This window comes from Carassius auratus, chromosome 35, assembly GCF_003368295.1.
Source record: "Carassius auratus strain Wakin chromosome 35, ASM336829v1, whole genome shotgun sequence".
NCBI classification, from domain to species: Eukaryota; Metazoa; Chordata; class Actinopteri; order Cypriniformes; family Cyprinidae; genus Carassius; species Carassius auratus.
Genome location: NC_039277.1, coordinates 18,202,001 through 18,225,564, shown reverse-complemented (window position 1 = coordinate 18,225,564; position 23,564 = coordinate 18,202,001). Strand labels below are relative to the sequence as shown.

Genomic DNA, 23,564 nt, shown 5'->3' with positions numbered 1-23,564 from the left:
ACGTCATCATAAACAGATTTTCCAGAAGCTGTGTGTTTATTTATATGGCACCTCACAAGGTTGTTTCGGTATGAGGCGGGAAAACGAGAGCTCTTGATTGGTCGAGGCAGTGGTTCCTGCAGCTTGGCTTGCCTTCTTCTCCTCTGGCGTCGGAATGTTGTGTTTTGTTTGTGTTGCCATGGAAGTGAAGCCGAGACTCGCTCACATGGAGAACATGAGGAACATTAACGAGAGTGGCCTGATATACTGATGTTCCTCTGTTTAGTGGATTTGTGAGGTGCATCTGGAGCACATCTGGATACAGAGCCTCATGCTAGGTGTCATTTATTAACTGTGACATGAGACGAGTGTGTGGTGTGAAACTTTTGCTTCTATTTCTCTTAAATGAGATGTCGATCATAATTGCTTCTAGTGCTCATGGGTTTGTTTTAGACTTCAGATATATTTTAGTCCATAAGGTTTGATTATATTTTTGCTTTAGTGATATCCTTATTTTACAGAAGCCATATAATAAAAATAATAAACGGTATGTGCAACTTTTTTTTTTAAAATATACTTTTTATCACTAAGTTTAATAAACTTTTGAGTTTCTCGCAATTCTGAGTTTACATCTTAAAAAAAATTTTTTTGTTTGTTTTTTGTATCTAGCACAAATAAAAAATAAAGGTATTTGAGATTTTTGTCTCTTGATTCTGACTTTTCTTGCAGTCATCTAACTTTTTTTTTTTTAATTCTGTTGTTGATTGATTTTTATTACTACTTGAAATGAAAGATAACTGAAAATAGAGATAAAAACTATTTTTAAATAATATTTATATTAAAATATATATTTTTATTTTTAGTATTAAATATTTATTAAGATTAGATTTATAATTAGAATATTCATTAATGTTTTTGTTTTTAATTATTGAATAAAACAAGCATTAACTGAAATAAAATAAAATATAAAGACTAAAATATAAAATATTTTTTAAAAGCTTATTTAAATGTAGCTAGTTGCATAGGTGATTATTTAAAAAAAGTACATCTAATAAAATGTAGAAAAATAACAATAGACATATTTAGATATAAACCATAAAAAAATCTAATAAAATTAACACAACTAAAAAGTAACAAAGTAAGATGAAAAACGAAAGTATTAAAACAAATTCAAGATGTTTATAGAAACTATAACAGGATCTATATGATAATAAGATATCACTGTCAGGAAGGGATCACGCTCTTGCTCTCAATGCAAATATTTTTGTGCATTGTTTTATTATTATTATTATTATTATTATTATACATTTATTTATTTTTTTAATTTATTTTTTTTGTGATGTAATAGATGTAATTTAGCAGCACAATATCTCCTCAAGTTCCAGCAAAACACCTGCTTCGTCCAGAAATGCTTTGGGAATGTTTGACGGATCAAACAGCGAGAGAAATCTCCCAGATCCATATAAGGCCATTAAAGAGAAGTTAAAGCACCTTCCCAAGAGCTGTGACTCCATGTCTGAAAAATGCTCCTTCATTCATCCAGCCGCTCCGAATGAAGCCCATCAGCATTTCATTCGGCCCACATGAGGCCCTCGGAGGGAAAAACCACTGGTTTGCGTCAGAAGTCAGTGAACTTCACCCCATGAGTGTGGTCTGTAATACGCTGACAGCAAAACCGTGAAACTAATCGGCACATTGTCAGCTCTCTATAAAGATTAATGGAGGAAACGCAGTCGTTACATTTTAACATCTAAATATTATCTTTCCAGAGTTGAAAGAGGAACCTTAACCTTAGTTGGTGCTGTTTACTAAGACAAGTGTCTCTGTACTTTACAAAATGTACAAAATGGAGTATTATTACCAGAAATAACTGAGCTTGTGGTTTGAGGCGATTCAAAGCAATCCAGCTCCAGTTTTATAAGTCATTTAACACAGCTGGCTGAAGGTTTGTGGTGATCGTATTTGTACCGAACACACATGTAGATCCACATCGAACTGGTTTTGGTCAGTAAATGCTGCATTTTAAATTTAGGTCGCTATTGTTAATCAACTAAAGGACACACAAGAGGAGTGGAAACACTGTGGTGGATTCACGGATGAGGTTTTGGAGAGAAGATAATGATGATCTGTGGGTTTATCATCAGACATCGTTATGGGGAATTTAACCTTAATTTGATTTGCGTTTGATTGTGGATAATTGGAAAGGCACACATGGAAGCGTTTGGCCACCATCCATGTCTGAACTCAAACGAGTGTTGTCATAATTTATCTGGTTTATCATAACTCACATTTGGATGACAAGATGCAAAGATTTTTTTCAACATCAATTACTCTAAACCGCTCCTCTGTAATTATTTATGTCATCATTCTTATAATTGCAACCTATAAACTGACCATCCTTCTGGAATTCTGTATTTATTTATTTCTCGTAATTACATTTTTTTGTTTCTGCCACTGAATAATAAAAAAAAGATAATGTTTACTTTTTTTTTTTTTCTCAAGAGTTTGTAAGTTTTTTTTGTTTTGTTTCAATATTGAAAAAAAATCACAATCACCTTTTTTCTCTCAATTCTGAGTTTATATCTCACAAAAAATTTAAGGTTAAGTAAAATCATAATTATCTTATTTTTGTACCCTGTGGTGGAAACAAGATTTCATATTATTTTCAAACTTTTAGTCAAGAAGCAACGTAAAACATAAAAATAGTTACATTACTTGAAAGAAAAAAATTTAAGTAAAATAAAATATAAAACCATATATTAAAAATATATATATAATGCATATAAAATATTATTACTATTATTTAAAAAAAACAAAAATATATAAAAAACTATTAACTAAGTTTATTTTATAAACTATAACTGTATTTTTTACATAATAATAATAATAATAATAATAATAATAATACATTATTATAATGTATTTATTTTATTTTGCTGCTTGTATAGCATTTTGAAAAGCCCCAACTTGCTGATATTTTATTTTGAAAACGTATTTTATTTCAGCTATTTGCAAAGGCAACATTTCTAATAATGTCCAAATTAATGTCTTATTTTGTCTGATTTAGCATAACGTGCATCCAGAAAACAGCATGTGACATTTAGTTTTTCATCAATTTCTCTAAATTCACCATTCCTCTTTTTTTTTTTTTTTTTTTTTTTTTTTTTTTTTTTTTTTTGTGGTAAATAGCATTACTTGGGGTTTATTTCCACCTCCTTTTTGGATTAATTTTGAGAAACAGTGAGTTTTGGTGGCTTAAAAGAAGTTTTAGATGAAGGCAGGCCTCTACACTCTGCTGGTTGCTGGGATTTTCAGTCGGTTTTATGGATGTTGTTACTCAGCCTGGTTCTCTGATAAGCGTGTGTGTGTGTGTGTGTGTGTGTGTGTGTGTGTGTACGGCTGTAGAAGGAGACGGGCCGCAGAGCTTTGGCATCGTAGCGAAGCAACCGTTCATTAGTGTTTACTGGGCAACGTTTAGCCAGCGTCTCCACCAGTGCTGCTTCTGCGCTGACAAGAGGACAAACATCTCCTCCGTTTGACTTTCTAGAGCTGCTCATGTCACGAGGAGTGTTCGGCTTCGTTTTATACAAGGGATATTTGTCCTGATTGTTTCATAAGGTCAGAATGACATCAGAATAGACCGTTTACTTTCTTTCTGGTTTTCCTGCTTTCACTGTGGATGTGAATCAGTGCAGTTTATTCTTAATCTTTTTGAGAAAAATATACTGCCCGCATTATACTGTAGTTATACATTATTTGTTTTAACAAAAGTTTTTGTTCATTTTTAAAATAATTTTTTAAAATAAAATTCTAAATAAAATCAAATATATAGATTTAAAGGTTTGCCTATATTTATATATTTCATGTTATATACATTTATTTATTTATTTATTTATTAGAGATAATAAAAGATTATCAGCCAAAAATGGCGTTCGAGTAAAATGGTTGAAAATAGGTATTTTTATTCATTAATATTTTTTAGTAAAATAGTTAATATAGGTTTTGTTTATAATATATGCACACATTATGCCAGTAAAATGACTTATTTCTCTTGGCTTACATGTGAAAACATGGATATGGAAAAGTTCTCCGGTCACACATCATAACTAAACACAGTCTGTTAAAAAGCCCAAGCTTGTTACTCTTTCATTTTGAAAATGTTGCTAGAAATATGGCTAATGAAAACATTTGAAGGCAAGCTGTGAGGTGTTGTTTGATTTGAGTTTGGTTCTCCTCTGCGCTGGGATTCGATCCTTGTTGCCTTCAGCTTTATGAGGCTGAGGTTTAGTTTATGATGTTAATAAAAGAAATGACTGCTAAATGAATGCTGTGTGTCTGTGCGGGTTCAGGAGGCTTCAGCGTGTTCCTCTGACCGACTGAAGATGTGGGACCTCATCATGTTCCTGTGTTGTTGGGTCTCCTCGACCCCGTCAAACTCCCACAGGTGCTTTCAGAGATTTAAAGTTGTGTGCGCTCTAGTTTTGACCTTCCTGCTGCTTGAGTAGTGCATTGTGGCATACATCACTTCTGAACATGAGACTTTTACATCCGTCACAGTCTGTCTTTTAAAGTGAACAAATAAAACAGGAATTTCACTTAAATCCACTTCCAATTTCTGATTGATAAAATCATGTCCTGTATTTAAATATTAAAAATAAATAGATTTAAAATGCTACCCTATATTTTATTTATTTTTTGTTAATATTAATTTTTATTGTATTTATTTCTATATATTTTGTGGTTTTGATTGGCTACTTGTCATGATCCAGTCAGTTCCCAGTCCTGTTTAAATCAAAATTATAATTTAAATGTACAATTTAAATAATAAATTTCCACTTTTTATAATCCTGCCATATATTTAAAATATATTATAAATGTAAAAATATGTAAAATATACTTAGTCCTGCCCTGTATCTATTTATTTTCATGTTTACATTTAAATAATATATTTTTAATGGGATTAAAAACCCAATTATTTTCATGATCAAGTCAATTCCTTATAAAATAGGAATACATCTTTATATTAACTTTTACATTTATATGTAATAGTTTTCTTTTTTTTTTTCAAAGTTACTTTAAAAACCTTCTGTAAATATATATATATATATATAATTCGTTTTTTTTTACCCCTGCATATTTTGTTTTAATGACCTGTTTGTCATCATAAAAATAGCCATGTTTGTTGACACAAAATAAAAAAATACAAACAAACATTTTTCCATCGAATTCTGAGTACATACATTTTACAGTATATTGTATAAATCACACTTTCACAATCACACTCTGAAACTTTTTTTTTTCTTTCAAAGATAACAAAAAAATCACAAACCTATTTAAAGGAAAATGTAAAAAAGAAAAAAGAAAACCTTGTCCTCATGTTGCTCTAAACTCAAAAACCTCATGGGAACAGGCTGAACTTGATTGTTTTGACAGGCTGAAGTGTTTCTGTCATCAGTCCCGCATCCTGCTTGTTGTTTTAAAGGTTTCAGCCGAGAGCAGAGCGGATGATAATCTGACTCCGGATGGGGGGGGTATATTAGTTGAGTTAGTTGTCTAGCAGATGTGAAGAGAAGGACAGCAGTGCTGGATGACTGATATATTCATCATGCCTCATACATGCCTGTAAATAAATGCCTCTTGTTCAGACACATCAAGAGCAAACCGGCTCCACACCAGTTCACTTCATATCAGTCCTGTATAGTGTGCAAGGTTAGGAATGGTGTGGCCCAAATCACCGTATGGAAATATTGGGCACTATGACTTATAATTTGATATATAATTTTTTTTTTTTTTTTTTATAATCGATTTATTTGTTTCAGTTACAATTTTTCTGGATTTTTAAATAAAATAGTGATTTTAAAAAGTATTTCTAATTACTTAAAAACATGAAACAACTTAAACGTTTAACAAAAAAACTATTTTTAGTAGGGTCTTTTTTTTATTTTTATTTTTTATTGTGTTTTGACTTTTCTAGATTTGTGATTTTATGATTTAATTATTAATTACCAAAAACCGTATTAATCAAAATAAAACATAAAATATTAATTTCGCTGCATCTTTCAAAATGTATTTTTTAAATCATTTAATTTTAAATTGTTTTAAATTAAAACATAATTTAAAAAATTGTGATCTATTTAAAAAATATTATTAATAAACGGGGTTATTTAAGTGCATTCTGCTGTACAAAATTAATATACATTTTGCTAGCGTAATTTCTTAATGGTAAACCAAACTTTTATATCGGCGGATTGGAGTGATTGTAGTGTGCTTGTGTGTTTAGCTGACAATATCTTCCTCAAATGAAGTGACTCTGGAGATGAAGCTCATGTGTTCACGTCCTGATTCGTCCAGTCTGGTGACATGTTCCCTCTCTGACCTTGAGGAAGGGATGAGGCACGTCTCTGGCTCTGTTGTTGGGAAGGTCAGGCTTGGATGGCCACAGATGGATGTTTGAAACGCTGTCACTCATGATCCCAGTTTAGATCCAGCTTAACTGATGGGATCAGCTTTTAATGAGGAAAGTGTGCTGTGAGTTTAAACTCTGTCATAACCACGTCTATCTCTCATTTAGTTTTTCCATTCCTCTTCTAGCTAAGCTCAGTGTGTTTGAGGTGTATTATAATGGCTTGAGATGTTTCGGTTCCTCGATTGTTCGTGATATCAGGACAGATTGAGCAGCTTTTTCCAGCTGATGTCACTGACCTGTTCAGTCACATGACTCTGTTCCACTTTTCACAATCTAATCTGTTCCTGATGGATAAAATCCAGTCCTGCTTAATATAAATATATATATATATATATATATATATATATATATATATATATATATATATATATATATATATATATAATATATAATTTAAATTATTATTATTATTTTTTTTTTTTTGTAAATATTTTTTTTGATTTCTGATTAAATCTGTTCCTTCCCTAAATGTATTCTCTATGTATTTAAAAATCCAATCCTTTTCAAATTGGCAAAATCTAGTCCTGCATTGTGTAATTTTGTTTTATATATATGTGCATATGTGTTTACATTTTATTTTTTATTTTTTTATTTTTTCACATTTCTTTAATGGAATTTTCACTTTTCACAATCCAATAAATTCTGATTGATAAATTAAAATCCTTTATAAATTTACATTTATATACAGTATATTTATATTGAATAGTTTTCTTTTTTTAAGAACTTGAAAATATCCATTATAACTGGTGTGACATGAAAATACAAGCAAACATTTGTCTCTGAGAAGCTCCACAGAAGCTGTTTGGTTTTATTCTCCTCTGTGTAAAGACTTTGTTCCTGTGCTGTAGTAATCTGGTCAGGTATCGGGTTGTTTATTAGTCCGTACTAACGAGCGAGGCTGGTTTCTAACAGGCTGTCCGGTCTGATCTGATGAGGAGAACAGAAAAGCAGCGTCAGATTTAAAGGGTTAATGAATCACAGCCCCTCCAGCTGGGCTCTTGTTTCCTGAAGTTAGTATTTCATCTGTGTCTCACTGCGCTCCGGCATCAAGGGCCGAGAGGGTCAAAGGTCAGCCGAGCATCACTCATTCTTTAATCTTCAGCTTCTGTGAAGAGTTAGATTTTTAAAGGCCAGGTCTTTTTACTGTATTTTTTTTTACCTGTATCCCATTTTTAGAAAGTCAGAAAGAGCTTTTTTGCAAAGTATGTTTACACGCATATAAAAAGTACAGACATGCATAGAATTAAACCATAGATGAAGATGAAATATAACACTATTTTAAGAAGAACTGTAATTTTGACATCTGAGTCAGTGGGATGCGGTCTGGCGTGAGATGCATCGTCAGTAAAGTAGTGTTGTTAACTACAGCTAATTTTTTAAAAGCTGTTATAAAATGAAAGAAAAACTAGATGCAGTTAAATAAATGTAAAAAAAAAATAAATAAAAACACTGACAAAGCTCACAACAAAATAACCAAAAGTAACTAAAATTAAAACGAAAACTGAAAATACAAAAAAAAATATCTATATGTAAATATAAATTGATACTATTTAAATATTTTGATAATTTTTTTTTAATCTACTTTAAACTATAATAAAAAATTATGCTCTGGCAACTAACGGAAATAAACCATGTTTTATGGTTACATTTTATTTTTTAATTTGAGTTAAAAAAAAAATTGTCATTCTAGTAAACAGAAACTGAAAGAAAAATGCAGATAAATGGAAATATCAAAAACAACTAATAAAACAAAATAAGTAGTAAAAATGGCAAAGCATGTAACAAAATAACTGAAAATTAAAAAAAAATATATATATATTTAAATGTACCAAAAGTTTAAATTATGCCTAGGCAATTAGCAGAATTAAAATAAATTTTAGTTTTCATAAAAATTAAATAAAATAAAAACACACTTAAGCTAAACATTTTAATGAAAACTAAACTAAAAATACAAGAATATTTAGAAATAAATACTATTACTATATAAATAATACTAAAATAACATTGTGTCAAGCATCTAATAAAAGTCAAAACGGAGCATTCTATTCAAATATGTTGAAAGATTATTAGAAATGTTGAAGACTCTCCTGTCTCTCTTTTTTTTAATGCCGTTCAAATAAAAGGTCCATAAAGCTTTCAGACTCTGAAAAGGACATCAAAACATCATAACACACAGTCCATAGTCACTCACCCCATGTTTGAAGTCTTCACCTCACTTGATTTGAGTGAGGAACTGAATGCAGTTAAAGCCTGAAGTCATTGATTGTTTGTGTTTGATGCAGCTGACAGAAGGAGGAAAGGCAGCCAAAGCCAAGATCAGCGTCGGGGACGTCGTGCTGTCTATCGACGGCATCGCCACCGAGGGAATGACACACCTGGAAGCACAGAATAAAATCAAAGCCTGTACGGGAAACCTGAACCTCTCGCTGCTGAGGTAACACACACACACACACGTTTCTTCTATTGCTTGATGTTTCATGGCACCCAGAATATAAATGGATTTATGGTGGATATTGCAAATTTGCTTGAGAAATAATTGTAATCAATACAGGTGAATTATAGTATCACCAATTTGTGATCAACACTGGAATATTCTCCAGTCTTCAGTGTCACATGATCTTCAGAAATCATTCTAATATGCTGCTCAAGAAACATTTCTGATCATTATCAGTGTTAAAAACAGTTGTGCTGCACAATATTTCTGTGGAAACTGATACACTACCATTTAGTGTTGTCAAAAGACCCGGTACTTCGGTACTAAAAAATGTAAATGTGACTGCATCATGTTTCTTTAAGTACCGTTGGTACCGAGGACCCGGTCGACCCGGTTCTTGACGCTATGATTTCAGCGAAGCAGAAAACGCAGACGTAATCTCAGAATCCAGTCATAAAAATTAAAATTGACAATTTAATATGGACAGTCACAGAATTTGTCAAAGGTAGCATAAATGAATCAAATCAAATCTCCATATGGACCAGTTTCTGTAAATGTTAAAAAAATTAAAGTTAATTTTTCCATAAAGGCATTGTGCTAGAAATGTTACTATTATTTAGAAGAATGTATGTGATACTGCTACTACTGTAGAAAAAATTAAAAAAAAATTAAGCAATAAATCACACAATATTCCATGTTTTAATTTTAATAGCAAATCCCCTTTTTATTTTACCAAAAAATAAATTTTTGTTTAAATTTCATTAATTAAAAGACCAATTAAATTTGTGTGAAACTTGTTGACTGTTTTTCATAATTATATTACTTGTAGAAAACTTTAAACACTATTTTAAATGAGTATAAAGAATGGCATTGGTTTTATTTTTAGTGATAGTTTTTTTTTTTAATTAGCATATTTTTCTGTTTTGCTTTGGTACTGAAATTGGTACAGAGAACAGTGGATTTTCACTAATAAAAAGAAAATATTCACAATAAAAATTAATAGTTTTATTCAGTAAGGGTGCATTGAATTGATCAAAAGTGCCAGTAAAGACATTTTTAAATTGTTAGTTTGTTTTTTAAATAAATGCTGGTCTTTTGAACTTTCTGTTCATCTGTGAATCCTGAAGAATCTAATGCATCACAGTTCCAACAAAAATATTGTGTAGCACAACTGTGTTCAACATTGATAGATCAGATGAGGGATTGTGCAGATCCTCCAGAGCAGAAGAGCTGTGTGTGTTTGGAGCTCTCCGTGGGGTTCGTCTCTCCAGGGGTCTCTTCCCACGATGGGACACGCAGGATCTAATGCGCTCAACATGTTCGGATCAGACGCCTGTTTTTAATTCTCTCAAGGGTTTGAGCGAGTGTCCTGACCCCTGCTGAATCTTTAACTGTAGTTCAGTTCATCCATCATCAGTTATTTCAGTCCGTATAAGATTGCTCCGTTACAATTAAAGGACCGTTTACTCTTCATTTACTCACTGTTTATCTTTAGATCATTTACGTTCCTGCATTTCGGCTTATATCCGACTTGATATTCATTTTTATCAGTTCATGCATTTCCTGTTCAGTTCATCAGATCTTTCCAAAATCGAAGTGATTGTGGATAGATGCACTTAAGCTCCGAAAGTCAAAATCAGCGCTGAATCATTATAAAAGTGATATTCCTTCTAGAAGCTCACAGTTCTGTCATCACTTGCTCTTCTTCTGTATTTCTTTCTTCATTATTTTTGTAGAAAGTTGGTAACAAACAGTTTTAGTTCCCATTGACCTCCATTGTATTTTTGCACATGCTTTGGAAGTTAATGCGACCAGAAACTGTTTGGTTACCAACTTTCTTCAAAATATAGTTTATGTGATCCATATTTATTTTTTGATTTATTTTCATTGCTCAGGGTTTCTGCAGGTTAAGTGAGCTTTAGCTTTAACAAACCAAACAGATATATACCTATCAGTAGATTGTATTTTTGAAGGTGTAGCTATAGCTGGTCTCTCAGCGCAGCTCATATTTTTGAGTTATAGGCTCTTTAAAAGGACGTTTGTGGAAGAGAGATTGTGCAAGAGCTCTGGAATCTCCCATTAAAGTCTTTTAGTGGCGTTTTCATAGCTGTTGAACATTTGACAGTGAATCTGCAAAGACCATCAAACAGCACTTTAGCTTTACTATTAAGATAACATTGCATTAGGAAGAGCAGCATTTCCTCTGAAATCCCTGGGAGCCGTTTGAACCTAAACCACCCAGAATGCCGCGGTACAGGCCTCACCTCCACCATATTAATAAAGCACCGTCTGAACGGGTTTCTGAAGCCTGCATTTGGTGTATTTATGTCAAACCTGTTTTACATCACAAATGATTGAGTTATTCACATCTGAAGTGCTTTAATGTACTCGTTTGGATTAGTTGTGTTGGCACTGGTTCATTTGTGGCACAGTGTTAATTTTGACACCTTTTGCTCTCTATAATGTTGTTCCAAATCTTCCGTGCAAGATTTAGATAAAAAATAATGCGCTCCGACAAAAAATGGTTTTACGATATACAGGTTACCCATGTTTCATTATTTTATTATTGATTTTGTATTTTATTTTAGTTGCTTTTTTTTAAGCAATATTTTAATTATTTATTTTTATTTTATTTATTTTCTAGCATTTTTTTAAATATTTAATTATTTTAATTTAATTATTAAAAAATATGTAATGTGTTTTTTTGGGGGGTGGGATCACTTGATGTGTTGATTTTAATAAAAAAAAAGATTGATTTTGAACTATTGATCTAATGTGGCAAACATAGCACTCTGACAAAAATGGTTTTACTTTTATTTTATTTTTTTTTAATTTTGTTTTATTTTTAGTATTATTTTATATGTGTACTTTATTTAATGGGGGAATATAATTCATAATATTTTATTTTTGGATTTGTGAACATACAAAAAAAGTTTAACAATATAAAAAAAAATTCAATGTTTTGTTTACATTTTTTTTTCTTTTTTTTTTCCATAATTTTATTTTGGGGTGTGGGCGAATTAGTAATGTAATGGGGCAGATGATTTACTATTGTAGTTCCTCATTTCATAATCCTCGATCACTGCAGTAGTCTGAAAATGATCAGTGTTCAGATTGTTTTCCGTGCACACTCTTGTCGTACAGTACATACAGTTAACAGTGTCTCTGTTTTGTCTGATGCTGAAACAGCACAGTCTGTGGTGAAAAAGCGTGTGGATAAATCAAAGATTTGCATCGACATCTACAGATGATTTCAGAGCACATGTTGCTCCCCTTCTTTGTTTTCTGAAGGATGTTTCCAGACTGTGTTCATGAAGTGCTGTGTAAAGTGTGTGTTCGCAGCGGCGCCGGAGGTTTGGGACAGGTTTGCAGTGGCTCATGTCGGTCTGAACGTCCTCAAACCGCCGTCACCTGCTGGTCGCTGACGCTTCTGGGAGGTTCAGGGCTGCGTCGGCTGTTTTTACACACATTAAAACGCTGTTGTGTAGAAGGAAGTAGGTTTGTCTGCTCTGTGTATAGCTGTCTGATCATCAGATCTCCTTTTCCACTGACAAAAGCTAGAACTTCTTTGTGTATTTCCACTGTTGAAGAGCGCTTTCTGGCCCTCAAATGAGTGGAAATGTGGCTCCGACATTAAAACCGACATCGCCAATGAAGCAAGATGACCTGTTATTAAAGTTTTGACAGTCATAATATTATTTGTATGGACCATAAATGTTATGGATTAAAATACATTTATTTTATTTGTATTATTTTTATGCATATTTTAATATTTAACTTAGAATAATTAACTATTAAGAAGTATGTTTGGGAAAATGTAACCGTTGTATTAGACTTCTTTTTACTGCTTGGAAAAAGATTAAAATGAATTTAGTGTAGAGAATTGACACTTGAAGTTGTAAACCTCTCGCCCTTTTATTTCCATCAAAAGATGTGTAACAGAGATTAAGTCCTTCCTTGTGAAGAAGTTCCTCATTCCTGTGTTGAAAGTGTAGCGTGTGTGTGTGTGTGTGTGTGTGTGTGTGAAGAGGAATCATTAAAACAGAAGAAAGTTTACTTGCATAATGTGACACTTTCGGTGAAACCAGAATTAAAACATGTATGATGCAATCGATTCTAGCTATGAAATGGTTAAGTGTCAGGTTGATGAGCGATGCATTGATGAATTGCTCAAAATTAGATCAAAGTGTATTATATGTAGTAAACTGAGCAGGGCCGTGCAGACACCTTTGGAGGGGCAGGTGCTCAAAGTATAAAAGGGGCACATGGAACAAAGCTTTAAATAATGCGGTTCAAAATAGCAATACAGCAATCTACTATTTCATTATCAATCTATTATTTTAACCATCACTACTATTCTTGCACCTAATCAATAAGTCCACCTTAAATATTGATTCAAAACAATAAACAACTGAGTCATGCTATGAAAGCACTGTGTAACTTATATAGGCTTATGTTTTATTTATTTTTCCTTTTTATTCAAAACAATTCCAAACATGCTTAATATATCAGGAAATATCTCGATTCTCAAACGTGTAAGTAAACGCGTTTTGCACGTTTATAGATTGTTATTTGATCAATAAATGGAAAGGTAGGGTAATCGATTAACTACACATAAAACCCCGACTTTTTACTTAAGTGCCATATCATGCCATAAAATATTTTTAATACGACTGAATTTGCATTTAATGTAAATTTTTAAACAATATTGTAAGTTACTTATTTTAACACTTTCATTTTAGTCTAGCCAGAGTTCAGGCACTCTCAAAAACTCCCATTACAATCACTGAAGCACTTTATATTACATTATGCACATCAGGATTTTTTTATGTTTTTTCTTTCTCTCTCTCTCTCTGAAGAAAGAATTCGCTAAATAATTCAGTCAGCGAGCAAGTGAACAAAAACAGCATGTTTCATGATGACTCTTCTGCACGTCTCCGATTGGCCATTGCATTGGCGCAACAGAACCGTTGATTGGTTATCATCATGAAGCGCTGTACGAACGTCTCTGGCTCAGCGCCAGCCAACGAACACAGATTTGAATTTAGCAGCTGATGCTGAACGATCTAATCACAACAGTGTGATTTTATCAAATATAAAATATATAAAATATATTTAAATATATATATAAAATATAAAAAATATTATTCTGCTGTTTTTTTGTTTGTTTGTCGTTTGGAAGCTGCATTTAAAATCAACTTGGCTCAGAAATCTTTGAATGGGCATGACACCTCTGCCCTCAATGCCTGTGAAACGTTTCTCCCTCAAACAGCACACTAACGTTACTCTACACTACAGGCTACACACCGCAATATAAACAACATATCTGCATGTTCTCACATCACGTCGTTCTTGTAAAATAATAATAAGTAAATAAATATCAAAATCACTTCACTGAGAATGAATCACCACTTACCAGCTTCCGCGGTGTTGAAAATAATATCCTCTGACAATTAAAAAATGAGCGTGCGGCGTGACGAATCGCCCCGGTCAGATGAGGAGGTCGTCGTCGTCAGGTCAAAGGTCATCATGTTGGTCATCTTATTTACGGCTAAATAATTATTCAAAATTGTACTAATATTTAGATTGGGCATGAGCAGGCATTCACAAAAGGAAACGTTATGATTAAAAAAAAAAAAAAAAATTAGAGGAAATTTTGCTTTGACAAAAGGGCACTTTGGGCACTAAAGGGCAAAGGGGCAGGTGCTCAAGCACCCAACGCCCCCCCTCTGCACGTGCCTGAAACTGAGTTGATATGTGTTAGATGTCGACACGCTTGAAACGTGTTTGTTCAGGAAAGCACAGAAAATATCACCGTTAAAAAATGAAATCTGATCCACACTCCTGAAGGTTTCTTCTTTAACTGGCCGTAAATATGAACTTCATAATCATTTATCATTAACACAAGCTAACATATCACTTTAATAAACTGGTTTCATGAGCTGATTCGGTGTTTTGGCAGGAACACTAGAGTAAAATAGCTCCGGAAGCGTAAGTGCTGATCGGTGCTGGTAGACTCCAGTGTGTTTGTGTGCTGAAGTCATCACAGTAAGCGTCCGTTCTCTATTTAGAGGAGATTTCTGAGACGTCAGGAGGCTCTTAAATAAAGTGCAGATTGTTCTTCTTCTGAAAACAGCTGAAACACAGATAATGCTGTTTGGCTCGCAGCTTATTCTGGAAAACTCCACATGAGGTGATTATATGATGTTTCCATCTCATAGCTGTTCATGTCTCTGTGGAGCTGACGCTCGGCTGGTTTCATCAGGTGTTTGCCTCTCGTCTCTCAGCTCCTGTGTGATGCTGTTTTTCCCTTTTCTACAAAGTCTTTCTGATCATGTCCAAACCCACCAGCCTCGCAGATTCACTCCTGACCAGATGAGCTTTAAAGATTGAGAAATACTATTTTATTTATTTTTTATGACTCTTGACTAGGTTTTATTCAGCTACACTGTTCGCTATTAACATAAACAATGATGTTCTGTCATGATGACATAAAAATTTCACTGATCTAAGTTTTTTTTTTTTTTTTGCTTTTATATAAATTAAATTTTTAATTTTTTTTAATAGCTACTAACAAAAACCATGATGCTCTGTTACGATGACAACATCAAATTTGAATTGATTCATTAAGCTCAAGTTTATTTTGCAAGAATTTATTTTATTTAACTTTATTTTACTGTCAGCTACAAACAAAAACCATGATGATGTACTGATAAATTCAAAAGTTTCAATCAAAATATAAAAAATATATACTTAATGTTATATATTACATGTGGCAAATGTATTTTTCTTTGCTTTATTTGTATCGGAGCTACAATAAAAACCTGTGTGTGTGTATACAGTATGTTATATTAATGTATATATTTTTAATTGTTATTTTACTTAGAAAAAAAAAATCTAAAATACAGTAAATTAATTAAAAATCATGTACAAAACTTTTATTTTTATATTTTATTTTTTTGTATTTATTTTGATAAATATATACATTGTATTTCATTTTTCTGTAGTAATTATAATCATCTTAACTTAAATGAACTGTATTGTATGTTGTACATACTTTGTGAAATGTGTGTGTGAGACTGATACGCTGCAGAAAACCGGTCTCAGTTTCATGTCATGCGTCTGTCTGTTGATTTTGGCTCATGTGGAGTTTTGTTCCACCTCCTGCATTTTTCCCAGCGTGTCCCGTCAGTGTCACACCCCTGGAGCATCCTGTTAGCTTTAGTTGTGTGTGTTTGTCATTTGTTAAAACAGTTTCTCCTGTCCCAGCTAATCATACAGAAGCATTGTTTTTGCTTTTTGCTTTCTCTAACAGGATCTGAATGCTAATGTAATTCATGTAATAAATTACATTCACCCTACAGCATCATAATTAGATCAGAACGACACACATTTTGAAAGGAAGCAGTTGTTAGTTTCAAGAGAATCTGCTCGTGGTCATGATGTGTGTTTGGTCGCAGTGTTGAGGGCCGTTGAAGTGTGTCTGAATTCATGGTGATTTTGGTGTGCACGCTGATTATTAAAGTGAACATGGCTGCCCATTGCTCCAGGTGTGTGTGTGTGTGTGTGTGTGTGTGGGTGTTCACTTGGATGGGTGAACACACACCTCTTAGCGTTTTTTGTGTCCTTCATTTCATGCTAAAATCTTGGTTCATTATGTAATTATTTAGGATGTTATTATGTAATCACTATTTGTAGCCTGCACTGTTTCAAAAGTAGAGTCGAGTTTCAAGACTTTGTAATTTATTGAACGCAATATATTTAGTGTTTCACATCCCTTTGCACTCTCTGGAGCACTGTTTGCTGCTTTTATTTAATTATTCTATTATATTTATTTGTTTGCTTGTTCTTTGTGGTTCATTCTTTAAAGACAGGATCTGCAGGTTGATCTGGGCTGCTTCCAAACTGTCTGCTTCTTCACTGTTTTTAGATTTTTTCATTTTCATCTTATTGTCTTTTATATATATATATATATATATATATATATATATATATATATATATATATATATATATATATATATATAAAAATATAGATTATTTGTCTTTTTAAATTTAGTTTTGTTTTTTTTTGTTTTATAATTGTTTTATTAAATGCGTGTGTGTGTGGTTATGTGTATGTGTGTGTGTATATATATATGTGTGTGTGTTTTGTATTTCATCTATTTTTTTTTTTTTTTTTTTTTACTTGATTATGTATTTGCCGTTTTCTTTTTATGTATTTATTTTTTTACTTCTTTTTTTTTAATTTTATTTTATTATAGATTTTTAGTTTATTTTATATTTCATGTATTCTATTTTGGTGAACCAGGATCTTTTTTCAAAATATAGCGGCTCAGGTCAACCTGCTGATTCTTCTACACTGTCTGCTTTTTTAACGTTTCGTTTAGTTTAGTTTCTGTGATGCCAGCGTTGTGCCACAGATGCTTAGTTTGAGTTTGCATCGATATGAACGAGGGTTGTCACCATAAACAAAAGTTACGATACTATAACAGCTGAAGTAACACGATACCAAGAAGTATCGCGATACCACGCCATATTGTACAAAATGTAGCGAAATGTCAGAAATACTAAGATATAAATAAAAACAGAAATGCATTTTAAAATTCGGTGTTTAAGCTGGTAGTTTAAAAAATCTTTTCAGTCCCTCTCTCTAGATAGCGCGAATAATATGCAACTCCTTTCTGTAATGTTAAACAGGACACCGTCAAAAATGAAGATAAATAATTTAAGTTAAATAAGTTCCACTAACCTTTGTGTACTCTTGCAAAAGATGTGAGATGTGTCCGAAGTCTTCCAGTCTAATTCCATATTTTACTGTGAGTTGCTCTTTTTCAAGAGATTGCCTTGTATTTAAATTCATTGTATTCACAATCAGATCAGATGCTTGTTGGGAAAAAACACATCACAAATATGTTATAAGGAGCAAGATCTACACAGGTTTTTTTTTGTGCGCTTAAAGGGCTCCGCAGAAAGACGACAGTAAGAAAACAAAAAACGCTATATTGTTTATTTGCAACACAAGTGTTTGAACGTCTTACAGCGTTTTAGCCACATACAACAGTACTTACGGTAGAACCGTAATGATGATACTACCGTTTAAAAAATACAGTGGCACCGCCAGTATTTTTAACCCTTAGCATCGCGATACTACCGTAGTACCGGTAAACCATGCAACCCTAATATGAACAGGATGATTCTTAACAGACCGGATCTGTAGGTCGACCTGAGCGGTTTCCTCTCTGCTGCTTCTATTGTTCTCATCTGTGCCTTTGAGTTCTGATTATTGCTCTTTGTCTGAGTGCCTTCGACTTCCTCCTGCAAGTGTTTTCTTTGTGCTGCCAGTGCTCCACCTTTGCCCATTATTAAGAGCTGGACCACAAAAGAACCGGCCTTACAGAAACGCTCGGTCTTCCTAATATGGAAGCGTCTGAGGATCCGCAGTCACAGCAGTTTTTGTAGGAAGTGTGGCCTGTTTGTCGCCTGCTCGAGGATGGAGGTTATTTACGAGGAATGCGGAGGTCGTGACGGACGTTATGCTGATTAATGAGGTCAAATGAAGCCGTCTAGACGGTGTGACGAGAATCAGCTGATAAATGAGAACGTGAAGTATGTTTGTGGGTCCGTGAAAAGCAAAACATCTCCAAATGCACAAACCCTGATGCACTTTGACTGGAGGTTTGTTGACACAGTCATAGTTCAGACTGTGTTCACATCACAATGGTGGGAAAATGAGTGCGGTTTAATTCATCATGTCCGTTTAGCTTCTTAATGTACATTTATTTAGCATTTTTTAATTTTTTATTTTTTTTTTCAGTCTGATCAAGTTCTCTTTTAACTGTCTTCTGATAACTAAAGCTGCATTTATTTGATAAATACTGTAAAAAAGAAAAAAAGAAAAAGTGAAATATGAAGTTTTCTGTGTGAATCTGTAAATGGAAATGTGTCTTGAGTGATTTCTCCCATTCGTTTTTCCTCAACTCTGATATAAACTCGATCCCAAACATGGATCTGATCCTTCACTGTCATGAGGGAGATAAACAGAGCCTCCTAACCACCTCGAGATTCATCTGGAAATCTCATCAGATACTACATGTTTATGTCTCATCAGAGGCTGAAGTCGTGGTTTAATGGTGTGAAGACCGTTTGTGTGGTTGTTCCTGCGTGGCCTTCAGCTCTTGGCAGCAGTGAACAGGGGATGCTGGGATTGAAAGCCATAGTTTGCTCTCTGCTTTATTAATGAGCGTGTAATGTAGCGTACAGTTTGTTTGAGTGGCAGCCAGAATAAAGTCCTTATTCAAACCACATCACACACAGGATCTGGACTTCTCTGTCATACTTATGCTGTTATTTACATATTGACTTTTATTAATTCAGCACATCATTGTTCTAGAGTCATGAGGTGTTAAACATCTGTTCTGTCTTTACAGATCTTCCAGTGCCACTAAAACGGACACCCCCAAGGTACGAAAACTTCAAACTACATAATTATATGTAATGCGTGTCCTAACCAGGCTCAGACTTGTAGATTATAGTATCAGGTTATTTGGCAGTAAAATGTGATTTAAAAAAAAGTTTAAAAGTACAAAAAAGTGATTTTATATATATATATATATATATATATATATATATATGGGGTCAAAATATAAACTGAAATATGCACATTAAATAAGCTGATTATATACCAACCATTTATAAACTTTCCCTAATAAAAATTTTAGTGACATATAGCATCAAAGAAGCAGCGCAATGCTGTTCGAAATGACAAAATCACAGCCATTAAGAGTTTATTTTTATATACGGCAACACTTGGATCAGTGAGATTTCACTGTGGGCGGGGCCTCCTAGTGCATCATGGCAGAATATAAATGAGGCGACCAATCAAATGTCTCGTCACATCATGTCTGGAGCTCTGTGTCTTTGCATCACACCTGGTTAAGACACGCATGCTGATGAAACGCCTGATCTGCTGCATGACGCTGAAGATCTGCGTCCCCTCATTACAGTCCGGTAGCAGGAGAATATTTCAGTTTTACAGTCCCATTTATTTTAGTTAACCGAAAAGAAAATCTTAAATGAACTAAATTAAAATATTAAACAACTTTAAACTTATTTTATACTAGTTTTCATTTTCATTTAGTTTTACTGGATTTACTAAAGTAACTAAAGCTAAAACTGAAATAAAAATGAAAAACTATAGACGAAATAAATATATTGTAGACACACACAAAAAAAACATGGGGAAAAAACACACAAATTGAATATAAAAAATGTAAATAGAAAAATAAAAACTCATTCAATGCATCAATAAAAACTATAATTTTAATATAAAATAACACAGATTCACTATAAAATTAACAGCATAGACATATCTACATTTTATATTTATTTAATAATTTCTATTTTCATTTTAATATGAAAGTTTTACTGGTTTTATTAGTGTTTTTTAAATGTCTATTTATATATTTATTTAAATTGTATTATAATTTTATTTTATAATATAATAATATAATTTATTTTATTTAATATAATAGTTTAAATTTGTATTTCAGTTTTAATTATTTTAGTACATAAAGTTAAACTAAATAAAAATTTGGAGCTAGGTAAAAAAATTTTATTTTTATTTCAGTTAATGTTTATTGTATTTCAAGAAATGGAAATGTTCTTTTATGGCTTTAGTTAACTATAATAACCCTTATAATAATGTGAATTAAAATGCAATTTTAATATAACATTAAAGCACATGAAAGAGTTCTTTAGGGCTGTAATGAGGGACTCCTGCATGTGTGTGCTGTGTGACGTGAGCATGTGCTGCATGTGTGTCATCACTTCCTGTAGGAGGAACCGCTGGAGATCATAAAGCCCGTGCCCATCAGCACCCCCGCCAGCCTCGCCCCGGGCAGCAGTGCATACAATAAGACGGCACGACCCTTCGGCGGGACCCCTAGCACCGTCAGATCAGTCAGTCCGTCCCCAGCCGCCCCCAAAGCATCCATCCCCTCCATCCCCTCCGCCTCCTCTGCGTTCACCCCAGCTGCTCCGTCCCAGCAGCCTCCTCAGCCTCCCTTCCCACTGGGAGCCAGCCGTGCTGTGTCCTCTCCAAGCTCCGCCCCCAAACCTGCCTCCGGACACTCCCCCTTTGCTAACTCCTCCTCCACGTCCTCCTCTGGCTCCTCCTCGCCGGCGAGAGTGCTGGCTCCGCCCCCTGCTCCCGCGGCTCCTCTTCCGTCCGTCTATAACACGCCCATCAACCTCTACTCCAATGAGAACGCGTGTGAGGTGGCCATGGGCCAGAGACGCGGACTGCTGGAGAGCAGAGCCCCTGGGGAACAGCACAACGGGTAGGTGGCCAATCAGCCTCTACTTCCTGTGCTTCATACTTCTGCTTCCTTGTTTTCTTTCTCACTATTCTCAGAGGACTTGCTTCGATCTGTAATCCAGAAAGGGCTTTAATATCGTGGTCTATTCGGAGTTATTCTGTGAACAGTATTTGAGACACTTCTATTTACACAGAAAATAATCTTAACTAATGAGGCGTTTAAAAACCGAGCGACCGAGCAGTATAGATAGATATAAAAACTAATAAAAATGACAAAAACACAACATAATTACTTAAACATCAACTATAATTAAACCAAATTTTGTTTTATTCATATTTTAAGGTTAAACTAACTGTAAAAGAAAAATGTTGCCGTGGCACCTTGATGAAATAAAAAGTTTAAGTTTATATATATATATATATATATATATATATATATATATATATATATATATATATATATATATATACTTTTTTAGTACTTTCAAAAAATTAGAAAATATTTCTACGTATTTAAAATTTTTTGTTTATTTTATGTAATTATTATAAAGCACATTAAGTGCCATTTGCTACATAAAATACTGCATATTATCAGTCCAGAAGTCACTCATTAGGAATTGTTTAGAAATGTCATAAATGTAGTCTTTGCACCACTAATGCTGCCAAATGGAACAGTTCCCTTTCCTTCTATTGGTCAGACAGACAAGTAAGCCCCGCCCCAAGCTCACATTATTGGTCATTAATTACAGAGTCTTGATTTGATATATTAGATTTGATAAATATCTTTTGCTTAAACTGTGGATATAGAATCCATGAATGTGATCCAGCTGGAATTAAAATCAGGAATATAAATCTTGTGTTTTGGTTAAAGCAATTAAAAATTAATTATACGGTAAAATGAGTGTGTTATTTGAGTTGTAAAGTTTCTAAACCGTTCTTTTGATGTGGGACTATGTTTAAGACAGATGAGATCTGCTCGTCTGTTGCTGATGTGTAATTGCTGTTTGAGTTTGCTCACATAAACAGTACTTTATAGATAATTACATCACACGCCTTCAGTTTGACTTATTTTCTGTGGTAGTTTAGAGCAAGTCACAGAGCTGAAGTTGTAAATGAAGCAGAATATTTCCTCTCAAGTTGTGTTCGGATGGTGTCAGAGAGGGAATCGCAGTCTCTGGGATGTTTTGAACCGCTCTCTGTGGGGAAGCGTGTGGGAAAATTGGGAGCAAATGTGAGAAATGATGGTTTTCCAAAACAACTGGTTGAGCGAGTAACCGTCTGAGCAAAAGAATCCAAATCAAATTCAGCCCTGTTAGTCCTTCAGTGAGTTCATGTGCATTCAGCATGAGTGTAAAAAAAAAAATAATATATATATATATATAATATTATTATATTGTTGTATTTATTACTATCTTTTGCTATATTTATTTTAGATTTTAAATAGTTTTTTTTTATTATTATTATTATTATTATTATTGTTGTTGTTATTAATTTAATTTTCCATTGATTTTTTTTTTTTAGAATTAAATATTCAGTTATTACATTATCTTTTAGTTTATTTAATGTAAAATGTATAATTTATTAATACATTTTTATTAAATTGTCCTATATTTATTGTAGGTTTTATTTTTTTATTAATAATATTAAATTATCTTTTTCGATATGAATTTAGATTACAATTTTGAATTGCTATTATGTTAGATATAATTTTTTTGTTATTCATTGATTTATTTTATTTGTATTCACATTTAATATTAATGTATTAAATTATTATTACATTATTATCTTTTGCTATTTATTTTAGATATTTGTTGTTGTTGTTAATATTATTATATTGTACATTTGTTTTTTATATTTTTTATTATTTATATTTAAATATAAAAATATTAAATTTATTATTGTCCTTTGTTGTATTTAGTTTAGATATTTAAAATAGTTTATTATTATTATTATTATTAATAATAATAAAAAAATGTAGATTTAAATGTAAAATCTAGATTTAAAAGCCCATATTTTGAATGCATCTTCACTCTATGTGGTCTTGTTTTCATAGACTGGTTTTATTTACTTGTACACTATAGTTTTGACATGTAAGTCAACAGCAGATCAAAGAAAGCTCGTAAAGCGCTTATGAGTCCGTCATCTTCTGTGTGAGAGCGAGTGTGTTCCCTCTCATCTGGTTTCTCTGATCCCAGTAAACAGACTCGCATAAACAAAACCAACAAAACATTCTGCTTGAAAAACTGACCAGAGGAGCAGAGAAGCGAGCTCATGTCACAGGTTCTGCTTCCTGTTGAATGTTAACATGTAAAATGCGTTGAGTTTATCAGCTTTTGAGGTCTGATGGAAATAACAGATCAAAATATT

The 23,564-nt window shown here is 33.0% G+C and overlaps 1 protein-coding gene across 3 annotated transcripts in view; it reads left to right on the top strand.

Moving 5' to 3' along the window:
* Positions 1–23,564, top strand: part of pdlim5b (PDZ and LIM domain 5b) — a 56,240-nt gene that overhangs the window by 17,975 nt on the left and 14,701 nt on the right. For 2 of the 3 annotated variants that reach the window (XM_026220506.1, XM_026220507.1), the window contains exons 3-5: positions 8,728–8,879; positions 19,309–19,342; positions 20,717–21,219. In XM_026220506.1, coding sequence (XP_026076291.1) covers positions 8,728–8,879; positions 19,309–19,342; positions 20,717–21,219 — 689 coding nt within the window. The remainder of the gene's footprint in view (positions 1–8,727; positions 8,880–19,308; positions 19,343–20,716; positions 21,220–23,564) is intronic. The other variant, XM_026220508.1, reaches the window with a different exon arrangement.